This window comes from Schistosoma haematobium, chromosome 2 (genome assembly GCF_000699445.3).
Source record: "Schistosoma haematobium chromosome 2, whole genome shotgun sequence".
NCBI lineage: Eukaryota > Metazoa > Platyhelminthes > Trematoda > Strigeidida > Schistosomatidae > Schistosoma > Schistosoma haematobium.
The window spans coordinates 729,475-750,556 of NC_067197.1; the positions used below are offsets into that span (position 1 = coordinate 729,475).

The 21,082-nt window shown below is 32.7% G+C and overlaps 1 protein-coding gene across 1 annotated transcript in view; it reads left to right on the top strand.

Moving 5' to 3' along the window:
• MEC2_5 (Mechanosensory protein 2) overlaps nucleotides 1-21,082 on the top strand; it is a 60,312-nt gene that overhangs the window by 36,763 nt on the left and 2,467 nt on the right. The window contains exons 3-7 of the mRNA XM_051214083.1: nucleotides 4,867-4,976; nucleotides 7,067-7,222; nucleotides 15,384-15,587; nucleotides 16,928-16,983; nucleotides 18,691-18,769. Of these exons, the coding sequence (XP_051067205.1) occupies nucleotides 4,867-4,976; nucleotides 7,067-7,222; nucleotides 15,384-15,587; nucleotides 16,928-16,983; nucleotides 18,691-18,769 (605 nt within the window). The remainder of the gene's footprint in view (nucleotides 1-4,866; nucleotides 4,977-7,066; nucleotides 7,223-15,383; nucleotides 15,588-16,927; nucleotides 16,984-18,690; nucleotides 18,770-21,082) is intronic.

Genomic DNA, 21,082 nt, shown 5'->3' on the forward strand with positions numbered 1-21,082 from the left:
CTCAGCAGTGCCCATCCATGATCCCGCTCGCGGGATTTGAACCCAGAGCCTTCAGTCTCGCGCGTGAACGCCCAACATATTATGTACAAAGTATTGAAAATGTAACATTTTTGTAAATGATAGATAATCATTATATAAATATCTATCGTTAATATCCTTTTTCTACGGAGTTACTTTCATGGATGAAATGATTTGAAGTATTATCATTCTTATTATATGAATGGTTATGATTGACAATTTATACCTTAATTAGAATTCTGTTATTAATAATAAATATTATTTTGTATCAGATGAGGGTTTTTTTTGTGGATGTTATAATCATTTTAATAGTTGAGTTCATGAGTCAATGGACGATCGTTTCGTTCTAGTATAGTACTCTACAGCAGTGTTTATCTACGATCTTCAATTGACTTATAATTTCAACTGTTATATGTTTAAAGATATTTCCAATTAAATTTTATTATTTCAAAAAGTATCCTTTTATCATTAGTCCTTTACAAGAAAATTATAAATTGAGAACAAAGTTAATATAATATTACAATATATTGGTAGAAAACTGATAGAGAGAAATGGATTACCTTCATGTTTGAATTGTAGTGTCAAGTTAATGAAAGGATACTAATGATGATGATTTAAGATTAACATATATAACTGAACTATGTGTATAACATGTGTATAATATGTGAATAACATTTTCAAACTTTAATCTTTTCAATTACTACTTATACTTCTACCACCTCTACCATTATGGGATTTGAACCGACAATTGTATCTTTGTGTAAATGTGGTATGACAACTCGAACTGATTTACGTACGTACGATATTCCACGTTGTTACTGATTGACTGAGTGACTGTGTATAAAGAATATTTACTTTGAGTCAATCATCATATTTATTTGTAACCTACAATAATAGTAGATATTAAAATATTTAAAACATTTGTAATATAACTATATTGAATAATCTAATAATAAAGGGTAGATTGTTCCCCCAAACTAAAATACGTAGTTCAAGGATTTTATAAGCAAACATGGATAGTGGCTAGCAGTGGAATCCAGGTCGCGCGTTTCGTCCTATTTGGGATTCGTCAGCTGGATGTATCTGCTTATAAAAGCTTGTGAATTAAGGCAATATCGAAGCATACGCACAGTAAGCATATATGCCAATAAAATACTGATCAATTGCAGTCTTAAACCTCAAAGGGGAGATACAAGCAAAACAATACCAAATGAATCGTTCAAGAATGTTGTAATTTTTGTCATTTTCTTCAGTTTTACATTTGTAACATTATAGTCTTTTACACTGTATCCATAACTAAATGCATATAGTTATCACAATTGTTCATTTGTATCAACAATTAACCGTAACTTCATATCATACATATTCACTTCTATGAACATAATTTTCATAGAAATAATATCCAGAAACAGTGGTTTTTTGTGCTGTTAGAAATATTGCTAGCATCTGCTGGGATCACCGTGTAAGTAATAGTGAGAATAGACTCAAAGTATTAGGGAATGATGGTGAATCAGTTGATGAGTTTGTGAATCTTCATAGACTGAGATGGTTGGTCCACGCGTTACGTATGCCTGAACACCAATTACAACGACGCGCAATGCTTAAAAGTGTCGGGGATGGTGGAAAGTTAGAGGCGGCCAAACCAAAACGTGGTATCAGTGCATGAAGTCACTAACTTCGAGTCTTAGCCATGTTGGTAAATGCAGACTACTTGGTTGGAATCGGCGTGACGATAGCAACCGATGGTTAGAGACCCTGAATGATAAGGCTCAAAATGGTTTGCAATGGTGTAGGTCGTGGAGAAGATTTGTAGCTCAGGTGGATGATTTTGATGGAGTTTTGTTCTCTGAGCTGGATGGTTTGGTCGTGGAGCTTTCATCGTTCTTCTGAACGACATCATCAGCACAAACTTCAGATAGAAGTGAAGTGTTCGAATTTCTCCATATGTGTTTCACAGCTTGTTCTGTGCACCTCGATGTTGATGCACTAGAGTCATCACTCAAAACTTCCGGAATCAGTGAAGAAACACAACAGGAAATAAGGCAAACTATAGTACCGATAACTCAACAGGTGAAAGAAAACAACCAACTAACTCCACAAGAACAAAAGGCCTTGAAAGAACTCAGAAATAGAAAGGATATTGTCATAATACCAGCGGACAAAGGACGCACCACAGTAATCATGGACAAAGAAGAATACGTCAACAAAGCCGAAGAACTACTCGAAGATAAGAGCACATACAAACTGATGGACACAAATCCCGTCAAAAAATTAGACAACCAAATCTCAAAGACTTTAAACAAGCTAGTCAAAGCAGGAGAAATAACAAAACAAGACCAATGGAGAATGAAATCCAGTGGACCAGTACTCCCTCGATTCTACGGCAGGCCCAAAATACACAAACCGAACATTCCACTATATCCAATAGTAGCACTCCCCGGAACGCCAACGTACAATTTGTCAAAAGAAATTTCACGAATACTGAGACATCTAGTAGATTCAGCCAAACACTCCATCAAATCCCCAACACAATTCTTGGACCAAATTAGGGACATTCAAATCAACAACGACGAACTCATGATATCCTTCGACGTAACTGCACTGTTCACCTCAATTGAACCACAGTTAGCAAAAGAAACTATATACCTACTACTCAACGACGACACAAATCTCACCAAATACACGACGCTTCAAATTCAAAGTCTACTGGAGCTCATCGATTTATGCCTAACAACATATTTTCAATTCAACAACAAAATCTACAAACAAACAAAAGGGACACCAATGGGATCACCAATATCAGGACTGATCGCAGAAGCAGTGATGCAAAGACTAGAAGCCACGATATTACCAGTGATCAAGCCAAAAATTTGGATTCGCTACGTAGACGACACCTTCGTCATCGTCAAAAAGGATGAACTGGAAAACACATACAAACTGATCAACAACGTTTTCAATGACATCAAGTTCACAATGGAACAGGAGTCAAACAACCAACTAGCATTTTTGGATATATTGATCACTAGAACTGATACAGGAAAACTGGAAACTCAAGTATATAGGAAACCAACCCATACAGATCAAATTCTCAACTACAACAGCAACAACCCAAGGGCTCACAAAATCAACTGCGTACACACATTGTTCAAGAGGGCGAGGACACACTGCAGCACACTGGCAGCACGAAGAAATGAAGAGAAATACCTGAAGGACATATTTCAAAAGAACGGCTACCCAATCAACTTTATCAAAAAGCACCAACGGCACACAGCATCACAACCCAAGTCAGGCACAAAAATCAGTAAAAGGATCACCCTACCGTACATACAAGGAATATCAGAAACTGCAACGAGACTGCTGAAAACCTTCGGGATAGGTGTGGCACACAAACCAACAAAATCACTACAATCAATCTTATGCAAACCAAAAGATGAAATAACAAAGGAGAACAAATCAAACATTATCTACAAAATAAACTGTACCAACTGCGACAAACACTACATCGGACAAAGCGGACGTCCCCTCCACCTACGCCTACATGAACATCAATTAGCAGTCAAACGCCATGATATTTCTTCACTTATTTCAATACACGTGGATAACTACGGACACTCATTCGATTGGGAAAATGTAGAAATCTTAGACAGAGGAAACTCCAAAAACACCAGAGAATTTCTAGAAGCCTGGCACTCAGGTCAATCAGCAATCAACAAACATATTGAAATCAATCCAATTTATCAACCAATCAGGAAAACCATGCATAAATATGGGAACAAAAATCAAACCAATGGGAGACACAACCAAAACAAAGAAGTAAACAATGATAAATTTAAGGTCAACAAGAACCAATCAACATCGAGGTGCACAGAACAAGCTGTGAAACACATATGGAGAAATTCGAACACTTCACTTCTATCTGAAGTTTGTGCTGATGATGTCGTTCAGAAGAACGATGAAAGCTCCACGACCAAACCATCCAGCTCAGAGAACAAAACTCCATCAAAATGGTGTAGGTGCATCCACATTTTGTGTTCTCCCAAATTCTAATCTTTTTAATTCTTCGTGTCCCTTATTTTTTATCTTTCCAAGTTTATTTCACTGTATTATATTCCTTAAATAACATTTTCAAACTCGAATGTTTCCGATTACTGTTTATACTTTTACTATATTTACCACTATGGTATTTGAATCGACAATTGTATCTATGTGCTAATGTGGTATGGCAACTCGAAGTGATGCATGTACGTACGACGTTGTACGTTATTACTGACTGACTGAGTGATACCCTTATATACAATCTTTCTTTTATATATTACCATCACTAAATTAACTACTTCTATAAATCCGGTGTTCTTCATGCTATGCTAATGAAGTATGACAACTTAGACTGATGCATATATATGTACCTGATCCTACATTGTACCCGACTAACTGACTGATTAGCATTGAGAAACATTAAACTATAAGAGTTGTTTATAAATGATGTAATAGTGATTGTATCTATGACCTTTTATATGAACTTCATTACATCAAATATACACATATCTGTATATATCTTGATTGAATAGTTTTCTATCTTAATCTGACCTATTTAAAATAAATTTATTTTATGCGGCAATATTTCTTAGTGAAAACAAAGAATTGAACAATGATATATATCTTCAATGGCCTATTTCGTATCTTATTATTCTTTACCTTATTCAGTTGATCTAGGTATGTTTAAACTAAATGAAACATTCACTAACTTGTTTATCAAGCAAATGATTTTCTCTTTTTTTTGTTTTTGTTTCTGTTTGTGAATTTTATTATCACTATGGTTGTTTGTTTAATTTTTTTTTATTTATTTAGTCCTATCAGATGCTACTGGAGATTTGGGCTGTTTTGGTTTTATTCTATTAGGGTTATCCTACTTGTTGGTAATTGTGACATTTCCCCTTTCATTATGCTTTACTACTCGGGTAAGTCATCGTCTACATATATATATATATATATATATATATATATATATATATATATATGATAATATTATTAATTGAGTAAAGATATTCCAGGTTTAATTCATTTATGTTATTCGTAAGTGAGATTATGCATTTCCTGCCAAGTTGTTTGATTCATTTAACGTGATCTGTGTGCCTTATTCTCAAGAGTTTCAAATCAAAACAAAATAGATATTCAGTGTTTTCTTGTTTTTATACACATTATGGTTACCACTGATGATATTTATAAAAATGTAAAAAAGGTTCTAATTCTCCTTTGTGCATAATTTTGATTGTTCACTGGATAAACTGAAGTCATGTAAACAATACGAGGTAAATTCAAACTTGACCCCATTGCACAAAGAAGTGGCTATCAGGACTCACTGACTAAGTGGATAATGTGACGCCGTTTGAAGTGAACGGTATTACGTTCAAGTACCATAGTGAACATCAACTCTAAGATACAGGTACGTTCAGATGACGAGTCCCAAATAGGACGAAACACATGTACTGAATTCCACTACTAGCCACTATCCCTCTTTGCTTATGAAGTCAAGTTAGTTTTATGTATGAATGAGAAAACGAATAATTTGAAATTAATCACAAGAGACTCAAAAATGTCAACTCTTGATTTCATTTAGTGATGATAAGAAAAAAACGATAACTTTGTATATGTCTATGCCATACAACAGATAAGATAGCTGAACAAATATCCTTCAAACCTTAAGCGCTAAAGCATCATGTTTCACAAAATAGTTTCAAGTTCTGTTGTTAACAACATAACGTGAAGTACCCATATAAAATATTTACAGTTGATAGTACAAATAAGATTTCAATGTCTTATGATTCATTTCTTTGAAATTAAAACAATCTTCCTACTTATAGTTGAACAGTGATTCATATTTGATTGAAGTAACCGATTTACTTATCAAAAATGGGTTACTCAACAGATTTATGATTTCAATATTTGAGATCAATTGAAGGTAGACCAGCATAAATAACCCGGAAGCACTGAACAGCCGTCCTGTCCTAGCATGGAACTGCTCAGCAGTGCTCATTATTATCATGAGGGGAAGTATATTGTAGAAAAGTTTCCATATTGACACTAATTTTCTAAACTCATTTATTATGTTAAACACTATATTCTATTGTGAAACAATGTTATTAAATGATAATTACATTTTATTTTCTTTTATGACCGATTCAATTCAATTTCAAAATGGTTTTCATGTCTAATAACTTGAAGATCTAAGGCTAGATACAAAGTAAACTTATGATTACTTAGTTCTATACAAACAAAGACAATAGTTATCTAATATTTCCTAGTTATCTAACCATAGTCTGTTTATATGATAAAGGCGAATAGTTCTTACTATAGTTCAATTGTAATTCATATATTTTTGCATAGTATTGAATTATTCCATTTTTAATAAACAGCTAGTTCTTTTAGAACATTTGATCAGTATCTTATGCTAAACAACCATAACATTTTATCATCATTTATTGTTTAATCAATATGAACGGAATGAAACTATTTGTTTATAAAAATATTAGATTAGTGAAAATATGCTAGATTTGAAGCGGTTACATGTTCACTTAGAATGCGAACGGAACAAAGACTCAGTGACCGAAAACCAATAAGCTAGCTATTTGATGCATCTCAGCCCAGCTAACTAACGGAAGAAGTCGAAGCTTGGAATGGGGAAGTATATTCTGCAAACTCCCAGGAACCAGCGATAACAACAAACACAAATTAAAATGTATATATATACAGCACAAAACCGTCCTTGGAGAGAGTTAGCAAATAGCATACTAAAAGACGCAACGGACCAATAACATTCAAGATATTTCCAAAGTGGGAAATACGACATGAAGATGACAAGAGCGCTTTTGGTGCGAAAATAAAGAAATTCAAATTTTCTAAATAAAATTACAAACTTGGGTCCTTTTTCAAGTGGGTTCTGGGGATCTAACGTCCCCAACAAAATGTTTTTTTTTCCATTTAAAAATAAAGATACTTATTCCTTATCTTTGATTGATATCTAATTATCTTAATTCAATTTATAATTCAGGTCATTGCTGAATATGAACGAGCAGTTATATTTCGTTTGGGTCGAATACTTCCTGGTGGTGCTAAAGGTCCAGGTTTATTTTTCGTTGTACCATGTATGGATCGTATGCGTAAAGTGGATTTAAGAACAGTAACATTTGATGTTCCACCACAAGAAGTGAGATCTATTTATGTTTTACATTTTATATTACTCAATTTCCACGATCCATTTTTCATTTGTTTTTTACTTTATATATTTTGTTCAGTTAAATAAACAAAACCATATGCTGATGTAAGTTGGACCATTATTAAAGATCTGATAGCACTAGACGACTACTTCGTCCTAGTAAATGTCTCCTAAAAATTCAGTAATCAGCACAACTTCATAGTAAAAACACAACGATGAATATCTATTTCGGTCCAGTTTGAAACTACTCAATAAGAAAACATTCAGAACCTACCGTAGTTAATGTTTGTAAGATTTTGATAGCCCATTTCATTTTCCTTTAGTTAAACAATATTGCTTATAAATTTAGGAAAATATACATATTATAATCCTTTTCTACTATATGATTACCAGATTTGGCAATTATTCCTAAGTGCATGTAATATCTCGCGGGGTGCGAGATCATGGATGCGCACTGCTGAGAAGTGCCATAATAGAACGAAACGGCCGTCCAGTGCTTCCAGGTTTTCTATGGTGGTCTAGCTTCAATTGACTCATGGTTTCAATCAAAAACTTAACAATCTCTACAACCCCTAAACTAAAAATATTTATCTGACAGTCAAGATTGAAGAGTTCAGTTTCATTCGTAGACTATTTCAGTTGTCAATGTTGTATAGATGAAATATCAACCAATACAATACCGATATTTACATTCTTCAATGAACAAAACTGTTGAGTCGGCTTTCGGAGAACTTCAACGGATCCTCCAGAAGCCCAAAAAGGAGCCGAAGATTCCTAGCCAATCAGAGCACGGTGGAGCATTCTAGAATTCCAACGTGGCGTGCCACTATTAGTCAGTAGCATAATATGTCGTTAACGGATTGGCTGAAATATGATGTTGATTTAACAAACGGTAACATCTATAAATACCCACGCTTTCTGTACAAAAACGAACCTTGGAGTAAAGTATTTTTCTGATACTTTTCGTCTTCTCTCTGGTGTTCAGGTCGCTGTGTAGTTCTAGCTCGCGGGTTACCAGAATAGCTTAGGAAAACGAATATAGCGTTCAATCGACAAAACTTATCAAAAACATATTCCACTAAATGACTTTTTATAGTAGAAACTGATTTTATATTAACTAGTCTTTATTGTTTTGATGTTTACTTCCATAGTTAATGAATTTTCACCAAATGTTTTAAGAATATATCAATACTCTTGACATCAAAGAGTAAACATTATTACTTTAATAGTTGAGTTCATGAGTCAATTGAATCTAGACCATAATTGATAACCTGAAAGCACTGAACAACCGGATGTGTTATGATATATGTAACTCACCGAAGATAATGGTAGACGTTGGGTCGATTTTGGGGATTAGTTGAAGTTAAACATTAACATCATTGGATGCCAACTTGATGGTCTAATGTTTAAGCGTTCACATGCGAGACCAATCAATCCTGCATTCAAAATCCGATGGGATGGGATCATGGATACGCGCTGCTAAGGAGTTTCACAATAGGATAAAATGGCTATCCAATGCTTCAGTTGATGTATAAATTCAAGTATTAAAATTATTATATCTACAAAAACCCAATTTCTACTATGAATACTTTAACTATTAAATGATACAGATTTATATATATATATATATATATATATGCTAAATTAATTTTAGATTATTTGATTAGTTATAGGTGATTGTTTTAATTAACCAATTGAATATTTATACAAAATTATATATCAGTTTGGGGGTTATGGAGATTATTAAGTTTTTTTGGATTGAGATGGTGAACCGATTGATGTTAGACTACCGTTGAAAACCTGGAAGCACTGAACGACCCTTTTGTCTTAATTCTAATTGAGTGGACAAATTTAAAGGAATCAAGAGATCTGTATTTATTGATATGATTTTTAACAGGTTGTAAAATATTAACTAACCATTTAGCGATCAATGGATAAGGAGAGTTGTTCATATCAAGTATAGGACATAAACATTTAGGAGTCCATATAATCTCGGTATAACGGAACCTGATGGTTTGAGATATTCATAAAAATCACAATGGATAAAGGATTCATCTTTCATTTTCTTTAGGATTTTAGTGAGGATCTGCTCAGTTTTTTTCAGTTATACCTTTTTGAACAATTTTTTTTAAGAATCTGACAGGATCAGATATAATATTGAAGATATTTTATAGATATAGTTAAGGTGATCCATAAAGACAATTCTTTCACCCTCATCTGGATAACATAACACTAAGTCCTGATTTCTCCAAGACTATATAGTGACCTACTTTTATCAAGAGAACGCGATTGGCTTAATGGAAACAATTATTATTATAACCAATTGTACCAGTGATTGTTTTACTGTGCTCGTTTGTTTAACTATGCTAAAGACAGCCATATTACTGCTCCATTATCTTTTCATTGATTGTGACCTTGAAAGACTTCGGTTACGCTCAGTAGCCACACTCGTACTCCGTTGGCACGATCTCGGTATTCTTTCAATACCATGAGATCACCAACGAATACATCTTGACTACAGCCATCAACTGCCTTTTGATATTTGACTTACGGGAGATCTTATCGGTTAACTTACACGTAGTCTTCTTGTAGTGGTGATCATAGTGAAACGCGATTCGACGCCACACTACAACTCCATGAAATTCATAAGAATAATGTTCTTCTATGTTCTATACTTGATATGAATAACTCTCCTTATCACTTAAAATTATATAAATTAATTGTTTTTTAGTATCCTTGTTTTTGTTTTCGTTTTTTTTTTATTGTTAAATGAATAAATTTTAATTAAAAAAAATTTATTAAATAAAAATATTTAATTTTAAAAATGGGGAAATTCATTCGTTGATCAATAAAATTTGTTGAGCTTAGTGATAAGAATACAAAAAAAATAATAAAAAACAACAACAAACAACACCAGTTTCTATGATCCATTATTGATGCACAAATGAATCTTCATTTGATCTGGATCAATTTGATCGATTTGATCATTTAAAAAAAAACAACATTAAATAAACTCATTTTAATCATGATTATATAATTATATGATTATTGATCATGATATTGTCATTAAGGATTGATTGTTCGAAAGTAAAAAAAAAAAGAAAAAAAAAGAAACCAAAACATACTTTTTCTTTATTTACTTCTTTTCATGAATTGTTTTTTTTTTATCATTTCAATATGTTATACCCCTTTTAATTGTCTATTCTAATTTATATTTAAAAATAATAAAGAAAAAGAGATAAACGAGAAAGAAGAAGAAGAGAAAAAAGATAAGAGAAAACTAGACGAATGAACTATATATATGAAGAATAATTTGTAACTAAATAAATGTGTTGCCATTTATGGACATATTTTTATGAATATCCTTATTATTATTATTGCTATTAATACTGTTAATATTATTATTACTATTACTAATATTATCATTAATATTACTGTTATTACTAATATTATTACTATTATCAGAATGATTAGTATTATTCCTATTACCATGGTAATAATGATTATTATTATTATTATTGTGTTGAATATATTTTCATGTTTTTTGACGTAGAATAAAAATTTAGAAAAGTTTAGTTCATGCAAAATTTTACCCGTAAAATAATGTGTTTTTTTCTAAAAAAAAAAATTAAAATTGTTTTAAATATTCTCTTTTATTCTTTCTTTTATTTTATTTTCTTTCGTTTTCTTTTTCAACTATAAATAGGATATTTAATTGTTCTTCCTTTTCTCTTCTTTTTTCTTTCCTCTTTTATTTGTCATCAGGATGTTTAGAACTTTACATGATTATTCATTATTTACAATCTATATAAATGATTTAATGATTATATTAAGGGTTGTTTAAACTATTTGTCATTGTTGTATTCAATAACCACCATCATCATCTCAACAACAACAACAATAACCTCAACAACAACAAAAAGATCTTTTGTAGATTATCTTAAATGATAACATAATGTATAGAGATATTTCATAGTGTGTATATGAATGTTTTACATTCCTATATGTGTATGTATGTTTAACTTTTCAAGAATATTTTGAATACAATTCATTCTTGTTGTATGTATTGTATAATAGATTTAATGATTAATTGTTATTAAGTAATGATAATAAACTTTTATTATTCTATACTGATGATTAGCATAGTCTACATGTTCTGTAAATCATTTAAACATTCTAATCAATCATTACATTGTCATATCAAACAGAAATAGAAGTAGTGACCAGTGGAGTTTAACCAGGTCTGTTGTGAGATAGTAGCTCATTGAAGACAATGGTGAATGTGTGGCTCAATTTCGTGGATTGGTTGAAGTTAGACATTAACATCGTTGGATTCCGGCTCACTGGTCTAGTGGTTAAGTGCTAGCACGCGAAACCAGTACGTCCTGGGTTCAAATCCCGCAACGAGCAAGGTCGTGGGTGCGCACTGCTGAGGAGCCCCACAATAGGACGAAACGGCCGTTACGTGCTTCCAGGTTTTCCATGGTAGTCTAGCTTCAAATGACTCATGATCTTAATCATTGAAAGAAATAGAAATATTCAAGTAGATGTTATATTTTATACAGGATATAATGTTTGTGATGATTGTTGAACTTGTAAAGAATTTTTAAAGTATAATTGTTATCCTTATATCAAAACTTTTAGTTCATTTACACCTACTGCCTTATTATGATATTATCGATAGTATTGAATAATAGTAACTTGATAAATATTGTAAACTAATCAGTTATTAAAGTTTAACAATCTTCACAACCATCTAATAAAAATTACCATATGCCGACAAGTGACTAGCTTTATGTGGAAATTCTATGCAGTTCTAGTAACAAGCTATGGTCGATCAAATTCAACCGTAGCTGGTGTATGGCAGTTACTCACAAAAGACTATAAAAAATGGCTTCACGACATCGTGGATTGATTGTAATCAAACAATAACGTCATCGGATACTGGATTGGTGTTTAGGTGTAACATTGAAGATTCTAAGTTTTAATGTCACGTGCAGCATCATGGATACGTACTGTTGAGGTGATTCATGGTATCTCAATGGTCGTCTAACATAGATGGGTTCATGATTTCAATGAAATTCAACAATTTTATGATAAATATTTTGATTATCACTCTATCTCTCTTATATTTTCTAAAAGACTAATCATAGTCATCTGTTCATTAAACAAAAGTTAAAGTAGTATACTATATTTACCATTTTACCATATGTTCAGAACAAACATGACATTTATAGTGTACACACTTATCTATCAGTTATGACCTTTCATTCATTTTATATTAATCTACATAGATAATTAAACAAAACAGCTTTTTTTTAAAACAGTTTTTGTCATCTATTTTAAATATAAATGTTAAGAACTATAGTACCATTGAATGTATTCTGTTGAAATGAAATTTACATCTACATTTATATCTATAAATCACGTTAATTGTTTACAAAACACGAACGAACGTACTAGTTTTACAATTAGGAAGATACAATTGTCTTGTAAAATAAACATGTTCATATTATAGATAAAGATGGCTAACAGTGGAATCCAAGACTCGCATTTCGTCCTACTTGGGACTCATCAACTGGATGTATCTGCACTTCTGAATTGTAGATGTTCATTCTGGGACTTGAACCCAGTATCGTTCGATTTAAATGCCATCGCGTTATCCACTTACCTACTGAGTCCTGATAGCCACCTGCTTGAGCAATCGGATGAATATCAATTTTGGGATCCAAGTACATTCAGCTGAAGAGTCCAAAACAGGATGAAATGTGCGTCCTGGATTTCACTGCTAGCCACTATCCATCTTTGTTTATAATGCTTGTGGATTTAGGCAATATCAAGGCGATACGCACAGTATGTACATATGCCAATAACAGACTGATCAATTTCAGTCCTAATGACATCAATAGGAAGATTCAAGTAAACGATACTAATTGATGTACATTTCAGTTTTTTTCACTGTTTAGTAACAAACGTTGTTTTTCGTTATTCATGTTCTGACGGAACTCTATGTGATCTTATAGAGTTCATTGATTCTATCATACTTACATTTACATCCTGTTGAAAAAAGATCATTTATTATGAAATGTTAATCATATAGAACTTCATATACCTATCCCACATATATCTTTTCTAATTCGGCTTGATATATAAAATTTCACGAGTAGAAATCAACTTTTAAATACTATCTTGCTAATAATTTTATATGTCTTGCTGAATATTGTCAAGATCTGAAAGGGGTTTTGTGGATATTATGGTAATTTTAATAGTTGAGTTCATGAGTCAATTAAAGGTAGACCACTATGGGAAACCTGGAAGCCCTAGACGGCCGTTCCGTACTAGTCTGAGACTCTTCAGCAGTGCGCACCCATTATCCCACCTCGCGAAACACGAACCCAAGACCTATAGGCTTGTTAGCGAGTGCTTTAACCTCTAGATCACTGAGCCGGCATCCAACGGTGTTAATGCCTAACTTCAACTAATGTACGAAATCGAACGACACATACACTACTGTCATCTATGAATTACTATTTCACAACAGATCCGGTTGAACTCTACTGGTTATTGCTTCTCACTCGAACTCCAGGAAATACCTCTCACTAATGAGAATATGATATATATATTCAACAATAATCTAATTTAACAATAGCTTAAATGATTTTGCAGATATCTTGTTGTCTTATTTGTTTACTTAACTTGTATTTCACACGCATAAACTATGACGTTCTTTTTTTCATTTTTGTAAGTTGGAATAATTTATTTGTATTTTCTACTTTATAATGTCATAATTACTTAACATTAATGACATTGAGATGGTGGAGAAGATTTGTAGCTTAGGTGGATGATTTTGTCAGAGTTTTGTTCTCTGAGCTGGATGGTTTGGTTGTGGAGCTTTCATCGTTCTTCTGAACGACATTATCAGCAGCACAAACTTCAGATAGAAGTGTAGTGTTCGAATTTCTCCATACGCGTTTCACAGCCTGTTCTATACACCTCGACGCGGATTGGTTCTTACTGACGTTAAACAATGACAAATTTAAGGTTACTAAAAACCAATCAACATCGAGGTGTACAGAATAAGCTGTGAAACGCATATGGAAAAATTCGAACACTTCACTTCTATCTGAAATTTGTGCTGATGATAATGTCGTTTAGAAGAACGATGAAAGCTCCACAACCAAACCATCTAGCTCAGAGAACAAAACTCCATCAAAAATTATTGACATTATTAAATTGTACTGTATCTATTTAGTGTTTCATGATATTCTCTTATATTAAATCGTTTTTATATGACTGTTAGATAATCAGAACTTTATACTGAGAGGGCTTTCAATGTCATAAACTTAAAGAAGAGTTTGTAATTGTCACTTATTAATGTTACTGAAAACTGTAACTGATCTGCTTCTGTTCACTTATGTACATTCTAAATGGAATTAATTACATATTTGTAACATAACTAAGCTGTGTCTAGCATTGAAATCAATTAAGTATGTCATTTATAAAGTTATATCCATTAAAACAAGATGAATACATTTCTTTTACTTATCTTAAATTATAATGTCTTTTGATCAACTGTATATTTTCACATTATTTACCAAGTATATATATATGTACTAGTTGTTAGATCATGAATTTCGGGTTAATGGTTAGACACACATAGAAGACCTACATTAATTGCTACAATTGATTTAACATACATCTATAAAATTGTTATTAGATGTTGAAATAATGAGATTCACTCGTTGACAACTCATTTTTAAAAGTCATTATGCGGTTTACAAATACAGTGGTCTTGAGTGCTATTAGAGGTATGGTTGGGTCTCATGTTACGTATGCCTGAACACTGATTACCACAATGCGCAGTGCTGACTGGTGTCAGGGATGGTTGGAAGAATGTTAGGGGTGGCCAAACCAAAACGTAGTATCAGTGCTTGAAGTTACTAACTTCTAGTCTTAGCCATATTGGTAGATCCAGACTACTTAATTGGGGTCCAAGCGACTATCGTAATCAATTATTGGAGACTCTTGGTGACATGGCTCAGAATCGGTCACGATGGTGTAGGTGAATGAGATTGAAATCGCTTCATTTGAACTATCTAATCTCTTAACACTAATCAGTAGTTTGAATTTCTCATTTCAATTTATTTAACAGGTACTTACTCGTGACTCTGTAACTGTTGCTGTAGATGCTGTTGTTTATTATCGTATTTATAATCCAGTTGTTGCAATTACAAATGTTGAAGATGCTGATCGATCAACTCGTCTTCTTGCAGCAACTACTTTAAGAAATGTATTAGGTACAAAAAATTTATCTGAAATTTTATCCGAACGAGATACAATCTCTGGTATGATGCAAGTAAGTTTTATATGTATATTATTATTAAACGAATGTTATTTAATGAAATATACCATAGAAGTAAATCTTTATGGATAGGCTAAATGATAGGGTTATAGATATAATGGTTGAATCCATATAAAGTAATTGGCAGTCTTCAATTCCTTTATTTAATTCACTGTAGCTACTAAACTTAAAGTTTATAATCCAAATGGTTATGTATAAAAAATGATCAAATCCATATTAGTTTAGAGTTAAGTATAAAGTGAATTGAATCAACTTCAACAGTGTAAAGTCTCATTGTAGATACATTTCAGTTTCATAGATCACAACTGACTATATATTTACAAAATAACTGTATATCAGAAAGGGTTTTGTGGAGATTGTAGTTATTTCAATAGTTGAGATCATGAGATACTGGGTTGGAATACTGAGAAGTAAGGTCGTAGATGCCCACTGCTAAAGAGTCCCACAATAGGACGAAACGGCCATTCAGTGATTCCAGGTTTTCCATGATGGTCTAGCTTCAATTGACCCATGATCTCAATTATTGAAATAACCGTATATATTACGTAATAATATAAAGGGTTATAATACATACGGTCTACTAGAAATAAATACTATTGGTAGAAAAGAAAAAGGTTTAATGTAATTCTTTTAAAACAGTTTGTTTATAGGCAAAGGTGAATAGTGGCTAGCGGTGCAATCCAGGACTGACGTTTCGTCCTACATAGGACTTGTCAGCTGGATGTACTTGCATCTCAGAGTTAATATTCACGCTTGGATTCCACTGCTAGTCACTATCCATCTTTGCTTATAATGCCTGTGAATTAAGGCAATATCGAGGGAATCTGTACAGTATGTACATATTTGCTACAAGTTTGTTCATTTCACTTTTTGTCTCACAATTTAGTAGGACCAATGCAATTTATCATCAGTTTTACTAATTTCAGTAGTTCAGTTCATGAGTCAATTGAAGCTAGACCACCATGGAAAACCTGAAAGCACTGGACGGCCGTCTCGTCCTAGTATGGGACGCCTCAGCAGTGCTCATCCACAATCCCGCTCCCCACGAGATTCGAACCTAGAACCTATCACTCTCGCGCCAGGCGCTTAACCAACCAAACCAATGAGCCGGCATCTAACTATGTTAATGTCTAACTTCAACTAATCCACGAAATTGCACCACTGTCACTGCTGAGGAGTCCCATACTAGGATTTCAGCTATTGGAATTACTAAAATCTCCATAAAACTCCTCCTGATAATATAAGTTTTACGTTAACGTTTCTGATGGAAATCTTGCAAACTATTTTTGAATTATTGTTTGTCTTTCCTCTTTTTTTTATCTCATCTTTAATAGACCATGTTGGATGAAGCTACAGATCCTTGGGGTGTGAAAGTTGAACGTGTTGAAGTGTAAGTTAACTGAATTAACATTCATCCTGTTAATTTATTACTAAAGGAGGAGTTCATTGCTAATTACATAACAAATATTATGATTGAATATTCAGAATATTTTGTTTTATATTGTTTTATTTAATGTTCTTGTTATAACTTGTGGCCTAAGTGCCCTCCTAATGTATAACGTAATGATACCACCAATTAGAGAGCAGTGAATTATCGATCGAACCAAATGACGCATAAAACATGTACGAGTAGTCTGGAGTTCCTATTGGTCCTGCTTTCCGCCTAGCCCAGCCAGTTAAGCTCAGAACGCTAATCTCAGCCTCTGCAATATGAATCATGTATTTCAAATATACTGGGTTTATATACCAAGCAAACAGACCCCATCGTACGAATAAAATAGGAAACAACATTTATACAAGATTTAGCCAAATGTGGCTGTGTATGTGTGAGGCAGTGACTAATAGACAGTGCATAATTCAAGAATGGTAAAACGTATAATCGTAGTTTATGAGTCGAAATAAAGCTTACAATTAGAGGAATATGAATATGCATAGTTTAGTTACCTAATAATTATACAATAGAAATATACGTTTAGTATCAGTCCATAAATGGATCTAAATAAATAAACCAAATAATTTGTTTTCTTTCCGACAAATGGGTTTCAAATGTACTACTTATTATTGATTTAAAATTATATCAAGCTTTTAATAATCCAAAGATTCTTCTATGAACAGTAAGATATGTATATAGTTCTCATATAATAAGTTATTATTTTGCATAAACATTATTTCAATCACACTGAATTACAACTGAGGTTTATAACACTGTCCTTAAATTCGGGTACAAGTTATGAATTCATATGATGAACTACACTGCAATGTCGTACACAGTGAACGCCATATAAATACATTCCAAGAGAAGATCAGTATCAGATCAGGCTATTTACTCTCATCTTTTCTCTTTCTTCTAGTGATTAACTAGATTACGAAGACCCCATTTCAGGAAAGCATAAAATACAGTGGACAGCTTATATGTAATTAGATGATTTAGACTTTGCAAATGATCTAGAATTTCTATCCTTAATACACCAACAAATACAGATGAAGATAATCAGTATGGCAGAAGCCTACTAGACAGCATCATCGATGAACAAGGATGATTTCATGCAAATGTAAATGCAAAGATTGTTCAGGTATCTTTTAACAGTTGTTTACATAAGACACTTCATATCCGTAGGCGAGACATCATCAGCAACAACCTAGTGTAGGAGAGAACAAACCAGCTTCTATCTGCATGTGGAATTAGAAAAGGACGCTGCAATGATATAGGACTATCATTAAACTGCAACATGAGATGAGTCCTAAATTGGATTCCTCAATGCGAAAGGAAAACAGACGGAACATCAAACACATGGTGTCATGAGAATAAATTGTAGTTTTGTAGAACTGGAAAGAAGAGTTGATTAGCAAATTGTAATCGTTGCACCATGCAACAAAAGGAACAACAGGTGTATGTGTGTAAATAGATGAACTAACTTAATGGTATACTGATGGCTTAATGTAATAATTTTTATATTACTTATTATTTATCGGCAAGTAATATGTAAGCATAAAAATGTATAATCTAGAATATGGTTTATTTCATTTTTTATTACTGTTTATATATTCATAAATGAATTACTGTACAAATACTAATTATTCTATCTTTTTCTATTAGTAAAGATGTACGTCTTCCTGTTCAATTACAACGTGCCATGGCAGCAGAAGCTGAAGCTGCTAGAGAAGCTCGAGCTAAGGTTAGTAAAATATATTTTCAGGGTTACTGATCTCGGGATATTGATTAAAATAATTATTATCTTAATATTACTCTATTATTAATAAATCGAAATAGGTATCAAGTTCAAGTTTATTTACTCATTAATTGAAGTGATATAGAGTATTTGTCAATTGTTGGTATTGTTTGAGTTACTTAAGTTACATGAGACTGAATTTTTCGGTTTCGTTAGTGTTACGTTCGCTAGTTGATTAACGCAGAATAAGGGGTTACAATTACGACACTCGAATGTTAGAACTACACTGTTACAAATCAGAAGACAGAAGAAAAGTTGGAGAATTGTTTACTTGGTAAGAATGAAAATCTACAGGAAAACACTGGTATTTCTAGATATTAACATTATATTTCGGTCAATCCACTAAGAGACATATTGTCCTACTGACTAATAGTATCCTGCCATGTTGATATCCTAGAAAGCCCCATCATCCTCTGATTAGCTGTAACTTTTCGGTTCCTTTAGAGCCTCTGAAGACTCTGTTTTAGTTCTTGGAAGTCGACTCAACAGTCAGGTAAAATGTTTAGAAAACAATCCCGTTTGTTCGAACTTCCCAAATACTTATCTTTTTATAAAACATTTTACTAGTATTCAAAGATAATTTATACCATAAGCTGAATCAAAGTGACTTCGTATTTGACTTTATCATTGTATAAAACATTCTAAACATTGATACTTCTTGATACAACTATTCAAACTAAATGTAACTCTACAATCGATTTAACAAAGAATGAATGAGAAAAAAAAGTTATTTTTCATTGTTTGATTAACAATAATGAAATAAAATTGACTTATCTCTTTTTATTTCTTTCCTTTTTTGTTCATTGCATTATGTTGTTCATCTAGTTTGATGGTATTCTTCTCTTTTGTTTTCTTTTTGGGTTCCTTTATTCCTTTTTTTCTATTTTTTTTTTTGCGTTTGATTTATCAAAATCATATTAAATGATCATTATTGATCATCAATTCTGGTTATTGATTTGTGATAGACTTTCTTGGAGAAAAGAAAGTTTTATATTTATGAAACTTATTTTATGTAGTTGCTAACATGGCAACCATTAACTTTAATTGATGAATTATTAATAATAATAATTGATTTATTATTAATAATTTTGTTGTGACTTTAAGTCAAGTTAGTTACCATGTGATTTATTCACTAATTGGAATAAAATTTATTCAATCTTAGTACTGTGTTAAATCAATGATGTTCGATTGATATGAACAGCTTAGTTTCCTTACTGGTCTTTTGATCGCTTAGCCCATCCAGCTGAGTTCAGAATGCTAATAACAGCTTCTCAATATGTGAATCATTTATTTTGGACATACTTAGTTTATACACAAGCTAAACAGACTGTATCATACTATGAAATAAGAAATAAGATCTAAACAAGATCCAGCACAAATGTGAGTGTGAACATGGGAGACTGAAAATAATAAACTGAGCATAACTTAAGCATAGTAAATTGTATAATAATAATAATAATAATAATAATCTATAGGTCATTGATAATGAAAAGGTATTTTACAGTGTAGATGGGAGAATATTATAGAAACTTCTTCGACACTATGGATTTCATGAAAAGACTGTCAACATTATCCGGAACTCATACGACGGACTACAGTGCAAAGTCGCGCATAGAGGTCAGCTGACAGATGCATTCCAAGTAAAGACCGGAGTCAGAAAACACTGTATACTCCCTCCCTTCCTCTTTCTTCTGGTGGTCGACTGGATTATGAAGAACTCAACATCTGAGGGAAAACACAGCATACAATGGACAGCTCAGAACAAATTTGACGATTTCGGCTTCGCAGATCACCTAGACCTCCTATCGCATACACACGAACTAATGCAGATAAAGACAACCAGTGTAGCAGCAGTCTATGCATCAGTAGGCCGCAACATACACAACGGGAAAACCAACGTCCTCAAATACAACACGGAGAACACCAACCACAACACACTTGATGACGAAAGTCTGGAATATGTAGAATCAATCACATAACTAGGAAGCATCGTCGATGGACAAGGATCATCAGATACAGACGTAAATAAAAGGATTAGTAAAGCAAGGACCACATTCTTACAATTGAACAACATATGGAATTCAAAACAACTATCTGTCAACCAATATCAGTGTGAGAATCTTCAATATGAACATCATGATAGTTAGTTCTACTGTACGGAGCTGAGACTTGCAGAACAACTACAACCACCATCAAGAAGGTACAAGTATTTATAAATAGCTGTCTATGCTAGATACTCAACATTCATTCACCGGATAC